The sequence below is a fragment of the Cavia porcellus genome, unplaced genomic scaffold (assembly GCF_034190915.1).
Source record: "Cavia porcellus strain 051 isolate PalLab524CR breed Dunkin Hartley unplaced genomic scaffold, mCavPor4.1 scaffold_26, whole genome shotgun sequence".
NCBI lineage: Eukaryota > Metazoa > Chordata > Mammalia > Rodentia > Caviidae > Cavia > Cavia porcellus.
The window spans coordinates 14,783,430-14,808,328 of record NW_026947509.1 but is presented as its reverse complement, the minus strand read 5'-3'; the positions used below and the strand labels follow the sequence as shown (position 1 = coordinate 14,808,328).

The following is a 24,899-nucleotide window of genomic DNA, read 5'->3' as shown; positions in this document are numbered from 1 at the left end:
ACAAAATAGTTTTAGAGCCAGGTGTGGTGGCATACACCTGTGATCCCAGCATTTGGGAGGCTGAGGCAAGAGGATTGCTGTGAGATCACTTGTTGCAAACAAATGAAATTTCATTGATGAGATGTCTAGTAAATCATTAATTAAGAATACCACAATACTCTCTGAGTAAAATATTTTTAAAAGTTTGGCATTTTTTAGTGCTGGTGTTTTGAGACTGTTTTCTTAAAATTGCGTTGTACTACAATATAATAAAAATCTGATCCACTTTTGGGTTTTACAGCAAGTAAACTTCAACCAAATAATTTTCTAGTAGAGACTGTTACAGTGTGATAATGACGGGAATTATGTATATTTTATATGTAGACAGACAACAGAATTATGAAAAGTCCATGATTTTTGTTTATTTTTATGGTACTGGGGTTTGAACTCAGTGCCTTCTTCCTGAGCCACACCTCTAATTCTTTTATTTTTTATTCTGAGGCAGGGTCTCCCCAACTCCCTAAAGCACACATGATGGGCTAAATTGTGACTCTCCTGTCTCAGCCTTCCAAATGCTGGATTACAGGTTTGCACCATCATGCCTTTAGTCTGCTTATTGATCAACTTATTGCTTGTTGAGAAATATGAAAAAGGGGGAAGGTAGTATTGGAGGACTTCAAGATGGGTTGTGTATCTTTATTTTTATATCCCCAGCCCAATTCTGTATGCTCAAAAGACAAATTTTGTTTAGACTGGTCAGGCAAAATAAATTTCCCTTATAAAAGGAAAAAATACATTAAAACTTTCAAAAGACGCGTTTTCTTTCTTACTCCTGTCCACAATCCCAACAGATGTGCATTTTACAATGGAAAAAATGTGGTCATAGGTGTACCAATAAAACTCCCTGCAAAATAGGGAAGAGGGGGACCTGCAGAAGCAGAGAAGGAAATGCTTATCAGGAGGGACTGGGCTGCAGAGAGAAACTAATGGCGTCCACAAGAAACTTGCAACGGGAGAAAACAACAAGTATCTCAACAAGGCTAGAGCCACAGGGCGGATTAATGTGTGTACTGGCTGGGTGTTCTTAGTAGAGACAAAACATGGTTTTAAGAAACAAAAACTTCCTTTAAAACTTTATGGTGGAGTGTGATAGATGGTAAAATACAGTGTTCTGGAAAAACAGTGTGTCCATTACATATATTCTCAAGAGCCTCGAACTTCAAAAGAAAGAGATGGTGTCTTGGTAGTGACTGCAATAACATCATGGCTTCCCCGAAGTCCAGGAAAATATCCCTAAAACGAATGTGACTTTAAGAGTCAGCTCCGAGCCCACTTGCAACCTGTGTCTCACGGGAGGCGAACTGCCCCGCGTGCAGCGCGGACGCGTCGCCCAGGACGCTCGGGCGCAGGCCCGGGTCGCCCCCGGACCCGCAGCCCCTCTTCCTCAGGTGCAGGGGGTGCGGTCGGGCCCCGCCCACCCCGGGCTTCAGGTGCGGCGCGGCTACGAGGCTGCGCGCGCTCCCGCCTGCAGCACGGGCCAGGGGCGCGCGGTAGGCGCCGCGGCGAGCCCCTGTCGTCCGGCCTCGGGCGGCCTCGGAGGGCCACGCGCGCGCCGAGAAGCCCGTAACTTCCCGCCCGGGAACGGCGGCCCCCTCTCCCGGCCCTGGCTGGCTGGCTGGCTGGGGGGATGTTCTCGCGAGAGGAGGGGGGGCGCGGGGCGCTGCGGGTTCGGGGGGCGCGGGGAAGCCTGAGGACAAGGGCCCAGCTGGGAGGGGAGCTGAGGCGGCGGGCAGGACCGGGGACGCGGGGAAGCCGCTCCCGCCAGTCGCCAAGAGCCAGCTCCTGACGTCAGGAGTTTTCCTTAAAGTCAACAACAAGCCCCGCGGCGGCGGCGGCAGCGGCGGCGGCGAGCTCGGATCGCGGCGGCCCCGAGCGGGAGGAAGCAGGGGGCGGGGAGGCGGCCGCGGGGTCCCTCGGGTCAGGCGGGCGCGGCCGCCGGCCAGGCCGCAGACCCCCGCCCCCGCCGGGCGCGCCCCGGGCCCCGAACCCCCGCCCGCCCCGCAGGCGCGCCCCGGCCCCCGCCCGAGCGGTGTTTTCTGGTGATGAATTGAATTTGTAGCCGATATCCGATTCCCATGTAGAGTCTCCGCCTCCTCCTCCGCCTCCCCCCGCCGCCGCCCGCCCTCCGCCTCCTTCCTCCCGCCGCCGCCGCCGCCTCCCGCTTCGGCTCCGCGGCCCGGCCCGGCCGGCTCCCTCCCTCCCCGGCAGCCCTTCGCTTCCCCTCCCGCCGGCCGCACCGGGCTGCAGGGGGCCAGAGGCTCTGCGGGGTGGGGGGAGGACAGGAGGGGAGGAGGAGGGAGGGGGGACCCCCGAGTCGCCCCCTCTCCTCCCCCCGCCCCCCCAGCTCCATCCTCCGCCACCGCCCGAGCAGCTGCGGGGCCGCCGCCGCCTTTGCAGGTAACAGCCACCGCCCCCCACTCCCGTCCCTCCTCGCTAGCTCCGTTCCCCTCGGCCCCGGCCCGGCCCCGGGCCCCTCCCGGCCTCCCTCGGTCTGGGGGCGGCCGCGGGTGGGGCGAGGCGGGGGCGTCCGGGTTGTCAGCGCGCCGGGGGTGTGGGCGGGGGCTGGGTCTCCGGAGGTTTCGGGTGTGGGTGTGGGTGTGGGTGGGGAGGCCGGGGGATGCCCGGCGCGGCGCGGAGAACCCCGGCTGCTCCTCACTTTCCGGGGGAAGCTGGGGGGCGGTGGCGCGCGGGGGGCCGGGGGAGGGGTGTCCCCGGCCTAGCGGTACCGCGGGCGTCTGGGTTGCCCCGGCCCGGCGCCTCCTGGCTCTGGGCGCCCCGCGCTCCGGGTCCCCGGTCCTTCCGGGGCGCGTGGCCTGGGGTGGGGGCGAGGTTACATAACGCGTGTGGCGCCGGGGTCGGTGTTTGTGGGGGGAGGGGCCGCCTGCCGCGCGCTGGGCGCTGCTAGGCTGTCTGCGTGTGCCGGGTGGGGTGCGGCGAGGATGCACCGGCGTTCCCGGGGTCTCCTTCCTCCGCACCCCGCCCCGCCGCCGCCGCCGCCGCCGCCGCACTCGGAAGGAGACAACGCAGCGGGGCGGGGGGTGTGCGTGTGGGAGGTGGGTAACGAGCTTGTCTGTGTTTTTAATAGTAGTGGGGTTTTGATCCGCTTGGGAGTTGTGTGCTAAGAATAGAAATGTGCGGAAGATGCTGGGTTTGGCTGATCCGCGGATGCTGTCGCTGCTGGCGGTGGCGGTGGCGGCGGCTCGGGCTGCAAGTAAACAAACCAGCCTCTTCCTCGTCCACCTCCTCCTGCGCAGCGGTCTGCATCAGCCATGATGCTAATGGGGCTCTTCGGAGCCCAAAGTTGCAGTTTTGGCTGGTGGATAAGATAACCCCGACGTCCAGGCGGAGATCATCCCTTTTCCCGGGAATCTAGAGTTGGGCTAGAGATAACGAATCTCTTTGGGGCCAGGTTTTTTAGGATCGGCATTTACTGTTTGTCTTGTGAAAGCAGAGGAAATTTTACCCATAAGTCAAAGCTAGAATGCTCATATTTCGCTATCAAAATAATTTCATGAAAATAAAACTCATTTCGCCAGGGTAGTATTGGTTGAATGCACAATGGTTATCAGTTGACAGTTGTCAAGTAAAAATTCAACAAGGAAATCTATGGATCAATATTTCTAGTACTAAAGAAACGTTCACACTTTGGACTGTATTTAGTTCATCTAGAGGCCAAAGAAATAGAATATGTGTCAAAGCATCAGTTTAGACAAGTACTGCATATTTGGTAAAACGGCACATATCATTTTAGTACTATCGCTAGACAACCATTGCATCTTGATTGTGGTAACTCAGTCATGTTAGTTTGTGTAGTCACTTAAAAATTTAGAAAGGCCAAAGGTAGACAATCCAATAAAGACAGTTTAGGAAAGGAAGATTAGTCTTAAGGATTTGAGTGTCCTTTGCAGAATATGTATAATGAGTGGAAATATTCCAGGAGGTGGTTGCCCAAAACAGGAAAATATTTTTATTAAAGTATCTTTTCCTTAAATTATCCAAGATATATGGCTGGATACACAGTTATATGTAAGATTTACAAAGACTTTCTTCTTAAGTAGGTAAACATGTTTTATTATATTTGAGGATATCCCTTTTTTTCTTACTGGGGTTGACCCCAAAAATATCTGGTTTGAGCTTCTAATTTTAAAGTAAAGGAGAGCACACACCATATGAATGAGACAGCATTGGATTTTAGATGAAAGTAGTAGGTAGGATTTTAGTTTTCAATTGTATGTATATTTGTACTAGATTTGCAGTATATTTTCATACAGAATTTGAAACTAGTCAAAATGTTTTATGAAACGGTAATTCAAATTCATTTTGTCTCCTATGCTTAGCCTTTCAATAATGTTAGTGAATTTTTTTCCATCCCGAAAGTCAATTTTTAGTTAGTAATCTTGCCACTGATTCTTAGTTTTAAATTGGGTATGTCAGAGATAATGTTTATTTAGCAAGTACTACAGTGAACTGTGTGTAGGGGCTAGTTTGGTTATAAACGTATTTACATTGCATTCAGGAGATGATGATATCATTAGAAAGTATAGGTTTCCGAATCTGCAAATTTAAGATATTGGTGAAACTTAAGGGACAGATATACTTAGTGTAGAGTCCTGTGCAAAGTAGGAAGTTAGGATTTTTAAAACTCAAGCTTTTGATTTAAACATGGAAATTTCCAACTATTTGGGCTTCTTTAAAAAGGGGAACCTGTTTTATAAATTGCTTTTGTGGAAGTTTACTTTTACTTTGCATTTTTGTGAAAAGATGACTGGCTACACTTTGCTTTGCTGTTGTACTGTTTAGATAAAGATTTTGTCCTTGGAATGCTATGACAGTGTTAACAGTTAATTGGCTATTTACCACAATTTGGTAGGATCCTGTTTTTATATTTGTGATTAACTTCGAATCATTAAAAAGTGAAATTTAAAACCATTTTAAAGTTAAAATCCAAGAACAGGAAATGCTTTTTATTTTGTTTTGTAGTTTGACTTGTACTTTTAAGTTAATGTAAGTTAATAATGCACATAACTTTTTTGGAAGAGTGGAGTTAAGATGTTTAAATAATTTACAATTGTTTCTTAGCTCCAATTTTCAGCTTGTGCATCAGAGTTCTAAATCCTGGTTTCACACAACTTAACAGATACTTGATTATGGTGTTTCACATATGAGGGGCTTCTCTTCAATTTCCAGTTAAGGCTAGGCTAGATCTGCTGAGCACTTATATAATGCCATACACTGTTACATGTGCTTTATGTGTATTTAATTTTCACAACAGCCTTTTGAAAGTGATTTTCACATGAGGCATAAAAATTTCCCTTCTCAACTTTTCTAATTCTAAAGCATTTATCTTTTAGTGTTTTCTCTTGTGTCTAGTCTTGAAATGTCAAAGTCACAGCACCAAATTTGGATACTGTAGTACAGGGAAGTCTGCAGAATCAAGTTGCTTTAGGGGCATTGGAGGGTTGAGTCCAGGGGCACTTGGCTATTGAACTACATCCGTAGTTTTTTCTATTTTTGAGTGAAGTTTCATTAAGTTGTCCAGGTTGGGGTTCAAAGATGTGATCTTCCTGCCTCAGCCACCTAATAGGGATTTTAATTATGCTGTACCATGCCCAGATGTTAACATTTTTTCATTTCAGTTGCTTCAGATGCCAAATTAAAGGGATTCAGCTGCTCATACATTTTATTGTATCTTCATAATCTTTCATTAGCTAAGATGCGTATTTACTTCTGCCATATAATCTTCAAATAGTAGTGAACAAAGTTAATATATGCTTCTTGACTTACAGATGTATTTTTCAGGTCTATTTCTTTTTCAGTTTTGTACTTATGTGTTAGCTGTTGCAGATATTTCACACTTCTAAGTTAGTATATTTTGCTAATATTCTGGGGAAAATGAAAAGACTTACTAGGAGAAAGCACAAGGTGTTCCGATAAGAATTTTTCTCATTTCTTATGTTAAGAAAGTAAGCCTGTTTGATGAGGGGCAAGAAAGTGTTTTGCCAATAGCAGAGTTTAGCCCATACTTTGTCTGAGTTGAATCACTGCTTGATATATATTAAACTTTTAAGGACAGTAGCTGTTTAATGATGATACTGTCACCTGTGATGCCATCTGTGTATGAAGTAGATACTCAATAGATTTAAACTTGAGTCATAAATATTAGCTGTGAAAGAGCTATAAAGCTATAGTTCCCCTGGTGCTACACTTCAAGGAAGGTGATACACAAGAGAGTTCAAGGTATTGTACCTTGTACAGCAGCATCACTCTTGGTAGAGCATAGTGGGACAAGTTTCTTGGTCTTCCAGTGCTGTTTCTCGTGTACTCTTGTGAAAGTTTCTTGCAGGATTCCAGACCTACTCTTAGCTCTCAGCTTAAATCTCAGTAAAATCTGTCAAGTTAAATCTTCCATTTAATGAATGATAGGTCAATTGTATTTATGTGTATGTATAGACTTTTCATTTTACCTATTATTAAGGAGGTTGTCGAGGCCGATTGGAGAATGATTTTGTATGTATATTGCAAATATACATCTACAATCAAAGTTCTTTTAGTAGTAATCCTCAACATGCCCTGTTACAGGTGACTTCATGTGGGTACAAATCAACACCATACAAGAGAAATGGAAGGGATAATTTATCAACAACTTGTTCAGGTGAAACAGGAATTTGATAAGCATTTTCCTAGTTGCTTTAAGTTAGATTATTAAATATATCCGAGAGTGCAAGCTGTTTATTAGCTTTTTAAGAATGGATATGTTGATTGAAATGATACTCACATGCACTGAATGGGAAAGGGAGAAAATGCTTTGCTTTTGAGATGTATTTTAAGGTTTATAAAGTTGGTTTTGGCTTTTAAGAATTGGAAGTTTGAAAGAAGTCATATTTTATCTGAAGGCTAAAGATTTATTCTGTACTTTTAAGTAGGGTAACTACTCTTGAAAGGGAAAGAGCACTTCAAGATTATTTGAAGTACAAGTTGTCTTGAATTTTCTTTTTGTTTCAGTTATGTTTTCTTTCCTTTGAATTCTTTCAAAAGTTTGATGGCACTGTGTATGGCAAACATTCGTTTCTCCTCTTCAAATTCAGAAAATCCCATAGCATTATATTGCAGATATCCTTGATCATGATTTGTAATTCAGAGTAATAACATTCCATTGTATTTTTTTGTGTGTGTGTCTTTTTCCTTTTTATTGGTACCGGGGATCAAACTCACGACTGCCTGCTTGCAAGGCAGGCGCTTATGCCACTGAGCTAAATCCCCAGCCCCATTCCATTGTATTTGAACATTAATGTTACTAGCTCAGTTTGGTTAGCATATATAAAGTATATAAAAAGTTTGATGCAAAGCAACTATATTCTTCTATACAATAGTAATCTGATTTAATATTTAGAGAAAGTTACTGAGTTGTATTCTGATTTTTAATTTATAAATCAACATGTAGGAAGTTACTAATCTATGAATTTTCTTCTTCTTCTTCTTACTATTTTTGGTACCAGGGACTGAACTCACGACCTTGTGTTCATCAAGCAGGTGCTTACACGCCACTGAGCTAAATCCCCGGATGAATTTTATTCTTGTATGATGAGAATTGCTAAGTGCCTTTATGTCAACCTACATTTAATCTTCCATTGTGATACTTTAATTATATTTTCATTTATTCTAAAAACAGTTGCCTTTTTGGACTTTTGGAAGATAATTTGGTGTAACAAATTTAAATTATATTTACTTGAGAGTTCATATCTTGTCAGTTACAGATAATCTTGCTACTTGTCAGTAGCTTATTATAATACAATTATTATATACTTATTATTAGCTTATTATTATGATAACTAGGGAAATAGTGTCATTATTGATTGGCCAGAGTTTTCTTATGTTCAGAATTGTGGGTGCATTATATACTGCACAAAGTATTTTTAAGTCAGGCAAGGTCATAAATGAACACACTTTAGCAGCATTGTATTACAGGCTTGGAAGAGATTTAAAAATGATATAGGGGAATGAAACTCCCGACCTACTATGTCTGGTACGAGTTTATGTCCTCTAAAATTGAAGAATGAATTTTAGGAACAACAGAGGTGAAGAGTAGAATATATTTATTGAGAAAAAGAAAGCTTCCGTCTGAGAGACTGAAGTGGTCCCTAGTAGGTTGCCAAGGACTCTTTTCTAGGAACTTTTATAGAGCAAAATCATGGCGCGGGACCGGTTCAAGATGGGGGAAGACTGGAAACTCACAAAGCAGATGGGCATAAGATGGGAACATCGCTACAGTTAGCCAATAAGATTAATAGTTCAGGTAAAATTAAATACATTAGGGATAAAAATGGGGAAGTCAGTCCAGTAGAAAGTGGGCATTCTTTTTTTTTTTTTTTTTTTTTTTTTTTTTTTTTTTAATTTTTTTTTTAAATTTTATTTAAGGAGAAAAGAAAAAAAAGCAGAGAAAGGGTACAAGTTATACAGATTTGCAGAAAAAAAATGAACAGTAGGAAATTACTAGTTAATGGATTACATATTGTCATCTTAGAAATAATTGTTCAAGTCACAAAATTAAAGCTTGTAAAGTGGACATTCCATCAATGATACTGCAAACAGTTCTGTTCAATGATCCAATAAAACTCTGTGATATCATTTTCTATCTTATACACTTAAATATACATGCAGTTATATAGTACAGAGCACTTTCTTTTCCTCTCTTTTGTACAATGACTATTACACATTTTGGGTTTCATTGCTCCCATGGTTCTTATTACTTTTTTGGAAGAGAGTAAAACCAAATGTGACATAACAGAACAGAATCGGTCAAGTCAAAAGGGTGGACATAATAGATAATGTGAAAACATAATACAAGGTGATCAACAATGGTTACCATAATGCCTCCCGCTATCTCTAATAGAATTGCCTATATTGTTAGTTACAATACAATTGAACAAAACTGTAAAGAATAAAACCGACAAAACCAAAACATTGGAGACATTGTAGGTCTTCAAAAATAGATAAAAGTCAATGAGAATGGGCGTTATAATGAATCTCATTATCTTCACAGCTGATGCCTAAATTTTCGAACCTGATACTATCCAGCAAAACAGAATGGGGGAACATCAGTTAAAAACCAGATGGTGAGAGTAATACAGGGCTTTAAATAGAGGTAATGGAAAGTCAAAGTGGGTTACTATAATATATCCTGCTATTTTTTTCCTTTAATTAAAAGGATAAAAATAAAAAAGTAAATAATGGAGTGGAGATTGAGATAAAAGAGGGCATAACAACGAAACAGCACAGATCAAAACATAACCATTTAAGCAGAATAGTGTTTCACCACCAGATAATCCTGACCTAAAAGTAGTTACCATATTATCTCTTTCCTTGAAATCCTTGAGTACAACTTCGTATACTGTAGCATTAAGTATATCAAAACAATGTAAAACCATTCAAGAGAATGACAGCATTACAGAGTATTTAGAATCGACTAACAGAAAATGAACAATGGTTTCTGTATGATCTCCTTGTCTTTAAAAGGTTTTTGCTTATACTATCATACATAATAAAATCCAGTAAGATACAACCTATTTGGACCATTGGAGACAGAAGGACAAAAGCTAGATGAGACTTCAAAACAAGATGATACTAAATCAGTATTACCTATTAAGATGTCATTTTCTCCAAAATAGCTGTTCCTATCATCCAATCTTCTCTGCCTCATTTCTGTTGAGCTCTTATTCTGTCAGTAGCTGTCAGTTTGTCTTCTTCACTTTGTTCTCTGCTCCATTCGTTGTGACCTCCATTATTTCTGGATTCTTTGTATTTTTCTTTTTTTAGAATATCCTGCAATACTCTCTGTAGAGTTGAATTGGTGGTTGCAAATAGTTCCTCTTTATCCTGGAAGCACGTTGTTTTTCCATCAATTTCGAGGTACAGTTGTGCAGGATATCTCAATCTTGGCTGGAGATTATTATCTTTCAAAGCTTGAATTATTTCCCCCCAAGCTCTTCGTGATTTGATGGTTTGTGCAGAGAAATCTGCTGTAATTCTGATGGGTGCTCCCTTGTAAGTGGTCTGCTTCTTGTCTCTGACAGCTTTTAATATTCTGTTCTTGTATTGAATTTCTGGAATTTTTATTATTATATGCCTGGGTGTTGCTCTGTTAGGGTTGTAGGTGGCTGGGGTCCTGTATGCCTCATACATCTGAGTATCTTTACCTTTTGCTAAATTAGGAAAATTCTCCTGGATTATTTCTGTGAGTAGCTTTTGTAGTTCATTTGTTTGTGTCCCTACTTCTTCTTTTATGTTCTTAATCCTTAAGTTATGGCTCCTCTTATCATCTTCTTGTCTTTGTATTATTGCTGTTTGTTTCTTTGTTATTTTTAAGAAGTTTTTCATTTCATTCTCCCATATTACAATTCTGCCCTCCAGTTCAGATAGTCTGTCCTTAGTTTCTTTCAAGCTGTTATGCCAGTCTTCGATAGACTTCTTAGTTTCTTGGTAGTCCCTTTGAACCTGCTTCATGTATTCTATGCTTTCCCTGTTTTCTCCATCAAACACTTCTCCCCTCTTTTTCTGTTCTTCCATTCCACCATCTGTTTTTTCTTGGGTGGTGCTTAGTATTTCTCTAACTATTTTGCATACTTCTAGCTTCAGGTCGTTGATAACTTCATTGCTGAATTGGTCTATGAGGCTCTCTATATGGCGCCTTATGTGTAATGGTGCGGTGTCTTTTATTGCCTGTTTCTCAGAATTGGGGGCCGAGGAGCCTTTCTTGTTGCTGCCTCTTCCCATATTCTCTGTTCCTTATATATGCAAGCTTATATGAGAGGCCTAGCTTCTCTCTCTGTCAGCCACAGCCTGATCGAATTGCGCCGGTTAGGTGTTTCCACTCACTGCTGCACACCAGGCAGCCTAAGCGGGGGCCCGCCCCTCCCGGCCTCCGTCAGGCTCTGGGATCTGGGTTGGGCCAGCCTACGGGGTCCGCCGGCAGCGTCACGCAGGCCAGGCACTTTTCACCAATCCCGCCCGACAGGGGAATGTGTGGCTGGAGTCGCCAGCGCGCCCTGCTCCCGCAGGACTGCCCGGGCCCAGAAAGTCCGCTGGAGTCAAACTGTGGTGGAGTGTCAGTTTCTGTCACTCACCTCGCCACAAGTCAGAACATGCCTCCCTGCCTGTCCTGTTTTCGACTCCGTTCACAGACTCCCGTTCTCAGAGTTTCCGTGCGTCTCTCTCCTTGCCGAGCCGACGTAGAGGCAGCCAGCCACCGCGCGGCGGGAAACCCAAATGGCGTGGGGTCCAGCCTCAGCAGCGAGGCTTTTCTGTTCCTGTTTTAGCACCAGGACTGCATTCCAAGTTGGTTTCTCTCAGCCGAGTTCGTTCCTGAGTCAGCAGAGCATAACTCCTCCTGCTTATGTCTCTTTAGTCCGCACCATACCTGGCTTCTGAGCCTAGTTTTCAGAGAGCCTCCGGTAGTTGCTGTTATCTGTCCGCCATGTTCTCCCGGAAGTCGAAAGTGGGCATTCTTAAGGAGCAGTGGCTCTTCCCTAAGGGGATGAGATGGTGACCCAAGGCTTCCTCAGGGTGATAGGGAACTATTTAGAATATCAGTCCTCAGGATATGGATGCATTTGTTTGGTCTTTTGTCTTGAGGCTGGCCCACAGCAAGAGGTATCTGTCTTCCCCAAAGTTGCCAGGTATCTGGGCCTATGCACTGGCTCCTTTGAGGACCTAGTCCTGTCTCACTGCTTATAATATTTTCTAACTCAGCTGCCTACAAAAAAATATATATGTTTTTTTGCTGCGTGTGGTGGTGCATGTCTGTAATCCCAACACTTAGGAGGTCTAGACAGGAGCATCCCTGTGAGTTTGAGGCTACCTTGGACTACATAGTGAGTTCAAGGCCAGCCTGAACTGTAGGGTGAGACATTGTTTCCAAAAACCAAAAACCAAACCAAAACAAAAAGCTTTGTTTTTCTTGTCTCCTTGTAGCTTAGTGTAGTTGTTGTCACAGAATGTGTGTGTGTGTGTGTGTGTTTGCGGGAAGCAGGGCCAAGAGACTGAATAAATACATGTGTATTGTTTTTTGAGTGAATGGTTCTAAAAGACATTTGAAGAAGTTTAAGTGTCGCTTAATTGTATAGCTGGTTGCTATAAATAAATATCTTAAATTGTTAATAATTTTAGTTAGTATTGCTGTTTATTTTGTTTGGAGTTGAGATCTGATCTCAACAAAATTTGTCAAAAAATGCCAAGAAAAAAAGATAGTTTTAATGTGCTCTAGTCCTTACAATGTAAGGTCTACAGAAAGCATACTTTGATAAATAGTAAACAGTATTTATGTTATTTACACATACATACTTCTGTGATGTTTAACTTCAGTTTTGTTTTTAAGATGGCATAATAACATCTTCTGTTGACTTAAAGTATTCATATGTGTAACCTATTTTTCACTATTAGCTATCTACAGCTACATCTTTGTTCCTTCAGTTATCCAGTCATTCATTTATTATGTATTTGTTGAACATCTTAAGTGTCAGGCACTGTCAAATTGCTTTAGTAATTTATATTGTAATTGAACAGATTTAAAGATGTGAAATGTTTTGTATATTACAAAATGGTATTCAAATGCAGTTATTGTCATCAAATTCTTTATTCCTGAAGGTATGTTTAAAAACACTGGTTTGTATACGTTCTAAATGGAATCTGCCATCAATTTTATGTGAAACTGTTTAAGAATGGAAAAAATAGATTACTCAATAAAATACTTAATGCAATAAGCTTAAATGAAAAACTGAATTTTGTCTGTTATATAACTCATTGTAACTCATTTCTGCAGAAATTAGGGCTGTAGAAGGAGGTGAAGTTTGCTCTACCCTAGGAAACAGATGGCAGAATTCCAGCTCATCTTGCAGACTAAGTGTGTTTAGAACAGGGAAGACTGAGTGGGAGAGTGTAGATGATTCTTTGCAAGAGTATGCCACTGTCAGAAAATTAAATCAAAGAGCATGCTTTTATATAAAAAAGCATAAGAAAGCATTTATTTCTAGACTGTTGATCATAATAGTATGTCTATGACAGCCTGTAAATTCTGTTTGAAGAATTTTGGGCAGGAGAAATTTTTAAAGCTGAAAATTGTTACAGAATTTGGTAAAAAGTTTAAGATGCAAGCAGATAAAACCATCCCCATAATTCTTGAGTTCACTGGTGAAGTTTGTAAATTTTGTCTTACTGATTGAGTGCACAGTTTATCAACAGTAAAATGGAACTGACTGATGTGCATGTTTCAGAGTATTGCTTTGTACTGAAGAGGCAGTGCCAGTAGAAAGCCCTGTATGTCTGGTTGCCTGGACTTGCTTCTGTCATACAGTGGCTGTGTGAGTTTGGGCAAGTCACTTCATGATGATGACATGATTACAAAGATTCTGATAATAAACCATCCATTTAAAAATAGGATCAATTTGGAAAATACTTTTTTTTCTAGTGTTTTATACAAGGATATTTTAGTGCAAATTACTTTAATAAGAAATACAGAGTTATTGGTTGTGAATTTTTTGTCATTGCTAATTATTTTCTGATTTCCCACCTGCATCAGGAAGAATAATATGATACAGATTCTCTTTTACTCAGGCTATAGTTAGAAACAAAAGAATGGCCTTACCGGATGTGGGGTCCTTTGTTACAGGTATACCAAAAGAGAAAGGCTACTACCATGCAACTTTTCTAATGACATTGTTGTGCACTTCTGCCTTAACTTATACTTCTTTATATAGTGAGTTAACACTTAGTTTACTAGTCCTAAAGTTTTTTGTTTGTTTGTTTGTTTGGGTGGGTGGGAAAGCTGTTTTAAAATGGTGAGTGGATCTTATATAACCATTTCCTGTGGCAGCATTTGGTTTAGATTTTGCTGGAATAAATTAATTTATATTTATTTTAGAACATGTGATATGTTAGTGATGCTTCAAGGGGGCATGGCTTATAGAATTTTCCTAAACTTGACCAAATAATTTTATTTTTATTTCCTAGAATTTCTCTAATTTAGTATTCTGTCAGACAAATATACAGTATTTTGGGGAAATAAACCCAGATTCCAATATTCTTTTTTGACTCTACAGCAGCAAGCCCTTATTCTGTTGTTGAGTGGTCCAGGCCTTACTGTAGGTACTGTCTTTGATCTCACGGCACATGAGGCAAGGACAGTCTATTTAGCCATACAGCCTTTGTCAAGCTATTTAACCAGGCTGTTTAGTGAATGTTTAGTCTTCACTGGTGCTTGCAAAATGATTATGCTCCATACTTAATTTGCATTGGAGAAAGACCTGTAATCTAGTTCAGTACTAGCTAGGGACTCTAACCTTGAATTTACTGCTCTGTGCTATTTATCACAGAATGTGAAGTTCATGGAATAGTATGGTTATATAGTCTATCCATATATTTTTTTGACTATCTGAAATTTATGCCTTCTAGGAGGACTATATAACATTCAATTGCCTGGACCATGTTTTTGGAAATGTAAAAATGCTTTAACCCAATTTGTGTTAACATTTTCCTTTTTAGGTTAATGAAGAATGGTAGAAATGAAACTTGTTGCTATATATGTAAAGATGTTTTGGGGAACTTTATTTGTGCTCTGATATAGTTTATGAAGTCCCATGGGACATAGTTGTAATTTTTGTCTCAGGAGATACTGTATTTTTGAGCAATCTCTTCTTTTTAAAAATCTTTCTGAGTACTATAAACATTGAACGTGTTTTGCTTTGTCTTCCTGAAACTTTTTGAACTCTACCATGTTTGCTTTGTCTTTCTGAAAATGTTGTGCCAAATTTGTGGCTCATCTTTCATAAATATGTAGAGTTTGTTTTCTGGCTTCCTTTTATCCTAAGGCTGTGTAGTTTGGAATTAGTTCAGTTTGGAATTTAATTATGCAGTCAGACAGCCTGGGCTCAGATCTGGGCACTGTTACCCATTACCTGTGTTGAAATCTGGCAGGTAGCTTCATCTCTCAAGCTTTGGTTTCCTCATCTGTGAAGTCCAGTAGAGGTTAATGCTAACCTAAGGGGATTGTTGTGGAAATTACTGGAGAATGATAGATGAAAGTACTGATAATGAATGGTTCTTAACACATTTACTAAGTTTTGTTTTGTTTTTTTTTTTACTTTCATATTCCTTTTGTTTCACTTTCTCCATGCACTGTATTTTAAAAAAGTTATATTAGGTACTTACTGTAATCTACAAGAACTGTTTCTTGGAACAATAAATGTTGGTTTCTGGATACATTGAGTTTTACATGAAGCATAACAATTAAAAATATTCATAATTTGCCATAACTGTTTCTGAAATTACAGAGATTTAAGCCACTTAACTTTCATTTTTTCTCTTCTTCTTAAGCACATATAACCATACAAATTTTCTGTATTATTTGCATAGGTGTGACAGTGGTTTTCTTGAAACATTTATTGCAGCCTCTTAGCTTAAAAGTTTCACTGTCATTTGAAATCTGTCACAAGACCAGGGAAATGCCGTTCATTATGGAACTGTTTAATAAATAAGCTCTCCAGTTTGAAGAGCTAGACTTTTTTGTGAAGTCAGGCCAGTTGAAGGCATTTACAAAGAATTAGTTGTTTGTTATTGCTATGTAAGTTGCAAGAATGGAAAAAAAAAAAAGAAATTCTTTCTTCAATACTTCCTTCCAGGCTGAGTCATCACTAGAGAGTGGGAAGGGCAGCAGCAGCAGAGAATCCAAACCCTAAAGCTGATACCACAGAGTACCATTTCTCCAGTTGGGGGTCAGAGGGGAGCCATCATGAGCGATGTTACCATTGTGAAAGAAGGCTGGGTTCAGAAGAGGGGTAAGTGTTCACCAAAGCTGAAAATGGCATGGCTGTGATGGTGTGAAACAGTGAGTGGTGTCTTGGAAGCGGATCTTTTTCTGATGCTGTGAAACGTGCTGTGTCTGTTAAGAGAAAAATGATTTGTTACATGCATGGTAGGGTTTCTTATTACAGATTTCTTTGAAATTCTTGATTTTGATAATTTATAATTGAGTTGTGAAGACATAGTTGACTTTCTGGTGTGTTGTGTTTTTCTGTGGTGTCCATGAATTCTGCAATCCACAGAGGTATCTTCAGAATCATTTAATGCTTAGAGTCTATTTTTATGCATTTAATGACATGTAAATATATAAAGTATTTAATTAAACCAATTTGGATAGTGGCAGAGGGCTGCACTCACATGGATGCATGATCTAAAAGTAGCCTAAGTTAGATAAGTAAAGTAAAAAAGCCACATGAGGACAAGAATTTTTTGTATGTTTGTTTAATTTTATGTTTTTACTTTTCATTATGTACTTGCAGTATTTCTATTTACTCTTACTTTAGATATATGCGTTATTTATTTTTTTTGTATTTAAGAACTTTTTAATGTAAAGCTCAGCTTATCATATGTGTTTCCTGGCTTATGTGATCAGTGTATTTTTTAGAAATCTACAGTTGGACTACTAGGCAATCACTGTTTACCCACTTCACCAAGTTGAATGGGATTTGGACTCTTTCCATTTTTAGGAGTCTTTAATTTCTGTATATCTATTTCCTGGTTAAAAGTTACCTCTTAAATGTTGGTCTTCACGTTATTAGGATATCTGTATTTACACTGAAAAGCTGTTGTAAATAATGAAATGTCATTGTGTATTGTGCTTTTAAATTGGCCTTGTTGAGTTGTAATTTACATAATTACAATAAAATAAAGCAACTATAAGATAAAATAAAATAAAGCAACTATAAGATAAATCTTGCCAAATGTTTACAGTGTTGTAACAAATTGCAGTGGTGATAAGATCTCCATCACAAGAGAGAGTTCCTTTGTGTCCTTTTGTAGTGCCGTCCTTGTCCTTCAACCCTGGCATCCTCTAATGTGTTATCTGATACTATAATTCTGCTGTACTAGAATTTCATTTAAATGGAATTGTGCGGTTTGTCATCTTTTGTGTGTGATGTGTTTCACATACCACAATACTTTTAAGATACCATTTTGTGTATATTATTAGTTTGTTCTTTTTTATTGTTAAGTAGTATTCCAAGATCTGAATATATTACTATTTGTTCATCTGTGTAAAAACTGGTGAACATTTGGGCTGTTTCTAGTTTTAGCTGTTATAAATAAAGCTGCTATGAACGTTTTACTGTATGTCTTTGTATGGCATTTTTCCATTTATCTTGGGTTATAACCTAGGAATGAGATTGCAAGGTAATATGGTGAGAGTGTGTGTTTAACTTTATTAAAACTGCCAAACTGTTTTCAAAGTGGGTGACATTTGTTACGTTTAGTTTCATTTTATTCTCATAAATTTGGAAACATTTTCAGACTCCAGAGGAGTTTTTTTCTGAAAGTTTTTGTTGTTGTTGTTGTTGTTTATTTTTAAATTTGCCTATTATATTTATGTTACTTTTCCTACTTTGTATTTTGGGAGATGTCCAATTACTTAAACCTTTTAAAGTTTTACTTTGGTAATCTCTAAAATCTTATTTCATAACATTGTCATGAAGGTTAAATGAGATAATAAATAAGGATATATTTTGACAGCCTAACATAAATGTAAGATATTGCTATGTCCACATGTTTATTAAGGCTTTAGGACGATTCTTTTTGGTACGGGGATCTAACTCCCAATCTTGTGCTTTGCAAGCAAGTGCTTGAACAGCAGAGCTAAATCCCTAGCTCTTATGGTGGTTCTTGAGTCTATTTAATTTCTTCTTATCTGAAATATCATTATAGAAGGTTAGTATTTTGTACATGGAGTATAGAAAATTATGAATTAGGAATTTCTCAGTGTTTTTCCTGTACTAATCAGAGAAGGCAGATCTTGATTGTGTGTGTGTTATGTGTATTTGAGAAGTAATAGTCATAGATGTAGGAATTTGAATAGTACTGTAGTATAAAATGAAAGGTAAAATCTTATCCTCCTCTGTTCCAACTCGTTTCTTCCCTAAGAGTAATCATTTTAGACTTTTATCTGTTTTTAATTCTTCTGATCATTATCCAAATTGTATGTATAAAACACTAAACTTTGTGGCTAGCCATTTTCCTGTAATCTGGTATTTCTCCATTGTAAAAAATAATCAATAATTGAATACTGCTTTTTTTGGCAGTACTGGGGATTGAACCTAGACCTTGGCGTGAGGCCCACCCCAAGTGTTTTTTATAATTTGAGACAGGTTCTCATGGAGGACTCAAATTCGTGATCCTCCTGCCTCAGCTTCCCTAAGTGTTTCCTCAGGTGTGGGCCACACTGTGTCTGGTAATAGTGATTCCACTTTTCTTTTTTCTTTTTTGTTGCCTTTATAGTTCAAGTCAAACTGTTGGACAGGAGAATATTTAGATATTAGCTCTAAATGCTTTGGAAGTTGTAGAAATTTAGCATCCCTAACCATTTTTCTCCTCACCTTCTCTCCCCAACACTTATTTTATACTTTGGGGGTCTGTAGTTAAGCTTGTTAATTTTGGAAAGCAGAAAACAATATTATGATTATATGAAGAATTATGGTATGATGGATTACTTAGAGAGGAAAGGGATTTCATGTATTTTCTTGTAGTCAAAATCTTGCCATACTTTAGTTTGGCTTCTGGTTTGGACCATGGCTGCTTTTCCTGAACTTTCTAATTGCTACATTTTCCTTCCTGTTGGTAAAACCTTGTGTGCCATCATCATCTCAGAATTTAGTTATCCAGCTTTTAAGTCCTATCATTTGTTGATATTGTAAGGTAAACAGACATTTGTGTATATTGATGTTCAACTAACATCATATTATTTTATTGTATTCTGTGAAGTTCTGTGATTTCCTAGACCTCCTTCCTTTCTTTTGGTTGTGGATTTATAGTTTTCTACAATATATTTTGAACTGATTTTGCAGAAGGAGTATGTGTAGGTGCTTGTCAGCATAATGTTTGAAAATCTCTTTTTCATTTTCACACCTGGTACTTACATTGGCTGGGTGTAGAGTTCAGGTTTAAAATTTTTTTTTTTTTTTTAGTTTTGAAGGTTGGATTCCATTGCCTATTTTTTGTAGGTAACCTGTTTTTGTTCTCTGGAAGCTTTCTGGGTTGATATCTTTATCCTCACAATTAGGAAATTTAATTTTTCAATTCATTCTATAAAAGTTTTGTGGATCCTTTGAACATGAATTCTTAGGTCTGTTGTATGTTTTGGGAAATCTTTTTTTTTTTCCCATTTATTCTGTGTATTATTTTCTGTAGCTTCTAAATCAACCTACTGCTTCCCAATTTTTCTTTCATTTTCCATGTCTTTTTTTGTTTGTTTGTTTGGTCTTTTTCCTTTTTATCGGTACCGGGGATTGAACTCACGACTGCCTGCTTGCAAGGCAGACGCTTATGCCACTGAGCTAAATCCCCAGCCCCTATGTCTTTTTTTTTTTTTTTTTTTTTTAAGAAAAAATGAGAAATTTTTATTCTGATTAATTTTCTTGATTTTTTCTTTTTTCTTTCAGTCTAGCATTAAAAAAATTTTATTTGTTTTTCTGAGTAATTGTCCTAGTTGACAAGTCACTTGCTTTTATAATCTTTTTAATCTTAGGATATTCATTAGACTTTCTTTTGAAGTTTTCTTTTTCTGTTTGAATATATTTCAGTTTTATTATGAGTTTTTTTGGGGGGGTGTTTTTTTTTCTTTAGGTGTCTGCTGTTTGCCTATATAACTATGAGAAGGATTGGGTTAACTGGTAGTTTATTTGTATAATTTGTATAATTATTTGTATAATCTTTATTTGTATAATTTCCTCTTGTATTTATGACACACTGGATTTCACTGAGTTAGGATTTGTGATGGTAATAATTATACTCTTGAAAGCATTAGCTGAAACCTAGGAAAAATGAATTTTGTCATTTTTTCTATTATTGTCCTTTTATCAGTACCGGGGATCAAACTCAGGACTGCCTGCTTCCAAGGTAGGCACTTATGCCACTGAGCTAAATCCCCAGCCCCTCTGTTCTTAATTCAGCGTTTCAGAAAATTTCAGTTATTAATATTTTATATTTTTAGTTTTATTGTTTGGCATTATTTTGGTGCAAAGAACTTTTTCCAAGAAATGTACTATATACTGTCTATTTACCTTGGGCCAATTGTTATCACCCGCCCTTTGCTGTACTTGTTAGAAAATAAAAACCTTCTCATAATGAGGTTGTAACACTAGAAGAAAATATGTGTAGGGGACTTTTAAAATTAATGACAGTATCAGTACAAGATAGTAATAGAGGGGCTGGGGATTTAGCTCAGTGGCATAAGTGCCTGCCTTGCAAGCAGGCAGTCGTGAGTTCGATCCCTGGTACCGATAAAAACGAAAAAAGACAAAAAAAAAAAAAAAAAAAAAAAAGATAGTAATAGAAAAAGTAAGAACTATTTAGAAGTCAGGGTGTATGTAGCTCAGTGTTAGAGCATGTTTCGCATGCTTGAAGCTCTAGATTCAATCCCTAGCACCAGAAACAAGCAAAAAAGTCACAATACAATTCTTATTTTTTCCCCTCAAGTCTGTGTTTTTAATCAGTTTGTTCTTTTTCAGATAATCTGATTTTATTTGTGCTTTTTATGTGATTAAGTTGTTCTCCTTATAAACCTTTCCTTAAATGAAAGACTTAAAAATAGTTGATATTATGTAGAATAATACCAGATTATATGCTTTTTAACCTTAGTCATTAATGACATGCTAGTGCTGAATAACCTTGGTTGTTATTAATGTATTAATAGCAAAATCATGTGTTTCTGTTTATTTTCTAGAACAGTTGCAGAATATTGAGTATACTTGGGATAACGTTGTTAGTGTTAGAAATGACAATAAAAATGGCATGTAGCAAACAGAAAAAAAATATTGAGTACATGATCTTCCTTGGACTTGGAAGGTCACCTTATAAATTGGTAGCACATTAATGTAGGAAGCATTGGGCTGGGGATTTAGCGTAGTGTAACATAAGCACTTACCTGACGAGCGCAGGGTCATGAGTTGGATCCCTGGTACCCAAAAAAAAAAAAAAAAAAAAAAAAAAAAAAAAAATTACAAAAAAAATGCAGGGAGCATCTGCATAGGTATCAAATGCTTACTAAATACTTTTGTTCAAAGACTAGCCTGTAGATATGTTCTAGGTAACTTTAAGTCTCTAAACAATGTTTTAAGTTTAGTTTTCTTAGTTGCGTTATATAGGTAGTATAATATTTCCTATTCAAGAATAAAGTAGAACATTAAAAAAGTTTAAAAGGTAGGGGCTGGGGATTTAGCTCAGCGGCATAAGCGCCTGCCTTGCAAGCAAGCAGTCGTGAGTTCGATCCCTGGTACCAATAAAAACGAAAAAGACAAAAAAAAAAAAGTTTAAAAGGTCTAAATTATGGAATTAAAATTTTAATTTTAATCAAAGACTTATAGTTTACAAAATTTTATTTGCTTAATAATATTGCTTCTTAAAAACCCAGGCATTTGATGTAGTAATGAAATACAGTACCTGACACAAGCTACTTAATGAAGAAGTTTAGTTAGCTCAGTTTCAGAGGTTCAAGGGCATATACAGTGTATGGCTAACAGTAGTGTTGGAGTACAAGCCATCATATTTGCAGTTACCTGCAGAGAGAGGATGAGAGGACCAGGCTTGCTCCTTTTATAACAATCTTTTTGCAAGGACTAAACAGGTTCTATGAGAACTACTTTTCACGATCATGCTTCCAATGATAGGGACCTCTCACTATGTACCCAACCTTCCATTTCCAAAATTTCCACCATCTTCCTAACATGTTATCCTGCGAGCCAAGTCACAGTGGATCTGTGTGGACACTCAGATTTACATAAGTATGAAAAATCAGTTCCTTGGTAACAAATTAATATTTAATAGTAACTTGGTTGAAATTGGAACAAATTTAAAGGTGGTTCAAAATGTGAAATTAGAATAAATTTAACAACAGATTGTTAAAAACTTTTTTTTTTAAGAGGATATTGCTGGGGGCTGGGGATTTAGCTCAGCGGCATAAGCGCCTGCCTTGTAAGCAGGCAGTCATGAGTTCAATCCCCGGTACCGATAAAAAGGAAAAAGACAAAAAAAAAAAAAAGAGGATATTGCTGTGTTGTCCAGGCTGGATGTGGGGTCAAATGGTGCTCCTGTGTTAGTCTGCTTAGTAGCTAAGACTATAGGGAAAAGATTGGATATATGTTTGTGTTATTCTCTTACACTTTGTGTTAGTTTAACATTAAACAAATTATACTTTTGTGTTCTGTGTGTGTGCAGAGTCAAAATTTGTGCTTTCAGTAACTGTCTCTTAGAGTTTCCAATTCAGGGTCATCGACAAACTGTCTACTGATTGAAATTTGTCATAATATTCTGATATTATTTAGATGAGGTAGACTTTGATAATTCTGAGCAAGATTGCTTAGTTCTGCTGTGCAAAATGTACCTTTAGCACATAAAGATTATGAACTGGGTTATGTTGTAATGTATGATTGTTATGATCTAGTAAAACTTAACAAGTTGTTAGGGACAACAAAACACATTTTGGGGGACTGATAAAGGCATTTCACTTTTCCCAGTTTGTACTTGTGTTCAGGTTTTAGTCACAAAGTTACTTTAGAAATACATTATAAACTGACTAAGGAGAAAGAAAATGACATTATGATTTCCTGTTTACTACCTAGCAGCAGGCTTTTTCCATAGACAGTAGAGCACTGTGGCAGTGACTGTGTAAACCACGTGGCAAATTGGAGAAGCTCACTTTGACTGTTGAGGCTGTAAAAGAAGAATAAACATAGGAAAATTATACATATATTTTCTAATGGCATTGAAATTCTGAGACTCAACTTCATATTTATAATAATATGGCATTTGGTTTTTTATAATTTCCCTAGTATTTATTTGAAAAATTTAACTGAGAGCTCAGTGAAGAGAACTATCAAGTGAGAAGTCTTTGTATACGTTCTAGAGTTATTTATAGAATTATAAAGTTGCTATTGTTTACACATGTAAATTTAGTCCTCAATCAACAGCTGGAATCTTTTCTGTTGACTTGGTAACTTGTAGCTTAATTAAATTAATTAGTTGATTGATTAATTTGTAGTGTTGGGGGCCAAACCTGGAACCACTTTCCATTGAACCATACTCAGACACTTAACGTAAGCTACTGTGTGCATAGATGATAAAGTCATCTGTGAAGAGCTACAGTTCTGTTTCTTCTTGTTTAATCTTTATGCATTAATTTTTAATTCTGGTTGTATTCTATTGGGTGAGCCCTCCAATTCAAGGTGGCATAAATGTGGTAGTTATGGATGTTTTTACATTATTTCTTGTCTTATTGGGAAAACATTTATTTTGCTGCTGAGTATCCTAGTAGCTGTTGGCTTTCCACTATTGCTCTTTTTCAGGTTGAGAAAGTTCTTTCTGCTTTGCTGAGAGTTTATAATCATAAATGCTTACTTAGTTTAGAAAGATTTCAGTGTATTTATAGAAATCATTATTTGATTTTTTTCCCTTTTATTCTGTTAATATGATGAAATGATAAATTAGTCGTTACTAGAATAAATGCCTCTTGGTCATGGCGTGTTTTTAAAATTATATTGTTACGTTGGATTTATGTATAGCTTGCTGAGGTTCTTCGTTTGTTTTTCATTTACTGGAATGTTAATCAGTAATTTTCATTTCAGATTTTGGTCAGTTGTGCTGGTTTCCTAAACTAGATTGGGAGGCTGATGTAGTGGGGCATTCCTGTGATCTCTTCTCCTAGGGAGTCTGAGGCGGAGGATTTCCAGTACAAGCCCAGCCTGGGCAATTTATGAAAACCCTATCTCAAAAAAGATCTGGGGTTGTAGATTCAGCTTGAGGACCCTGTGTTCAATTCCAAGTAGTGCCCAAAAGAAAAAAAGTCATAAAAATTGGTTGAGAAGTATTTTGTTTATTTTTGAAGAAATGTACATAAGGTGAATAGATAAATTGTATTAGTGAAGCCATGTGATTTGGAGGTTTGTGGCCCATTTTTTGATAATAAATTTGATTTCTTTTTAGGTATAGAGTTATTTATATTTTCTTTTTCATCTTGTGTTTGGAAAAATGTTGTTTTTTTAAAGTATTATCTGTTTCATGGTTGTTTATCAAGGCATTGGGCATGAAGTTGTTCTTTAAAAATTTTTTTCCTAATATTCCTGTATCATTTTAATGCTGATGGTATCTATGATATCTCTTATTAAATGCTGATATTGATGATTTTTTTTTTCTTTTTGTCTTTTTCTGTTATCAGTACCAGGGATCGAACTCACGACTGCCTGCTTGCAAGGCAGGTACTTATGTGGCTGAGCTAAATTTCCAGCCCCGCTCTTGTTAATTTTTTTCATGCTTTGTTTTTCTTTATAATTGCTTTTGTTCTTTATTCTTTTGTTTGTGTTTTGCTGGCTTCTTAGACACTACAGTGTATTTTAGGCCTTTTTAAAAAATCAAATAGAAACTCTTACAGTTTCTGATTTCTCTTCACTGCCTAACTGTATCCCATAAGTTTTATGTAGTTTCATTATCATTTAGTGCAAAATATTTTCTATTCCCTTTTGATTTCTTTGAATCATGGGCTATATAGAATGTTATTAAATTTCAAATCATGTAGCAGTTTTCTAGTATCTTGGGTTATTGGTTTATATTCTATATTAGGTGGTATAATCTGGTAGAATCTTTGTATGCACTAGGTGTTTAATAGATACGTTAGATTATTAATTCACATTCTATATTTGGTTACAATTTGTCAGATTTCAGTTATTTGAACATTTCATTTTTTTTTTTAATAGCCCTCCATATGGTCTGTTTTAGTTTTCTGCTGTTGTGGGTGTAGTGTTTATAAAAGCCTGGTCTGGATGGTTAGTAGTGAG

At 38.1% G+C, this 24,899-nt stretch overlaps 1 protein-coding gene across 6 annotated transcripts in view; it reads left to right on the top strand.

Annotated features, from left to right (window-relative positions):
• The first annotated feature begins 2,296 nt into the window (after positions 1–2,296).
• The window catches only part of Akt3 (AKT serine/threonine kinase 3), a 252,692-nt gene continuing 230,089 nt past the window's right edge, over positions 2,297–24,899 (top strand). For 2 of the 6 annotated variants that reach the window (XR_010043619.1, XR_010043618.1), the window contains exon 1: positions 15,702–15,863. Coding sequence is in view for 2 of the 6 variants with exons in the window: in XM_063237551.1 (XP_063093621.1) it covers positions 15,818–15,863 (46 nt within the window). In the remaining 4 variants the exon portion in view is untranslated. Of the gene's footprint in view, positions 2,437–15,701; positions 15,864–24,899 lie in introns of those variants that run through there. The other 4 variants (XM_063237551.1, XM_063237552.1, XM_063237554.1 and 1 more) reach the window with 4 other exon arrangements.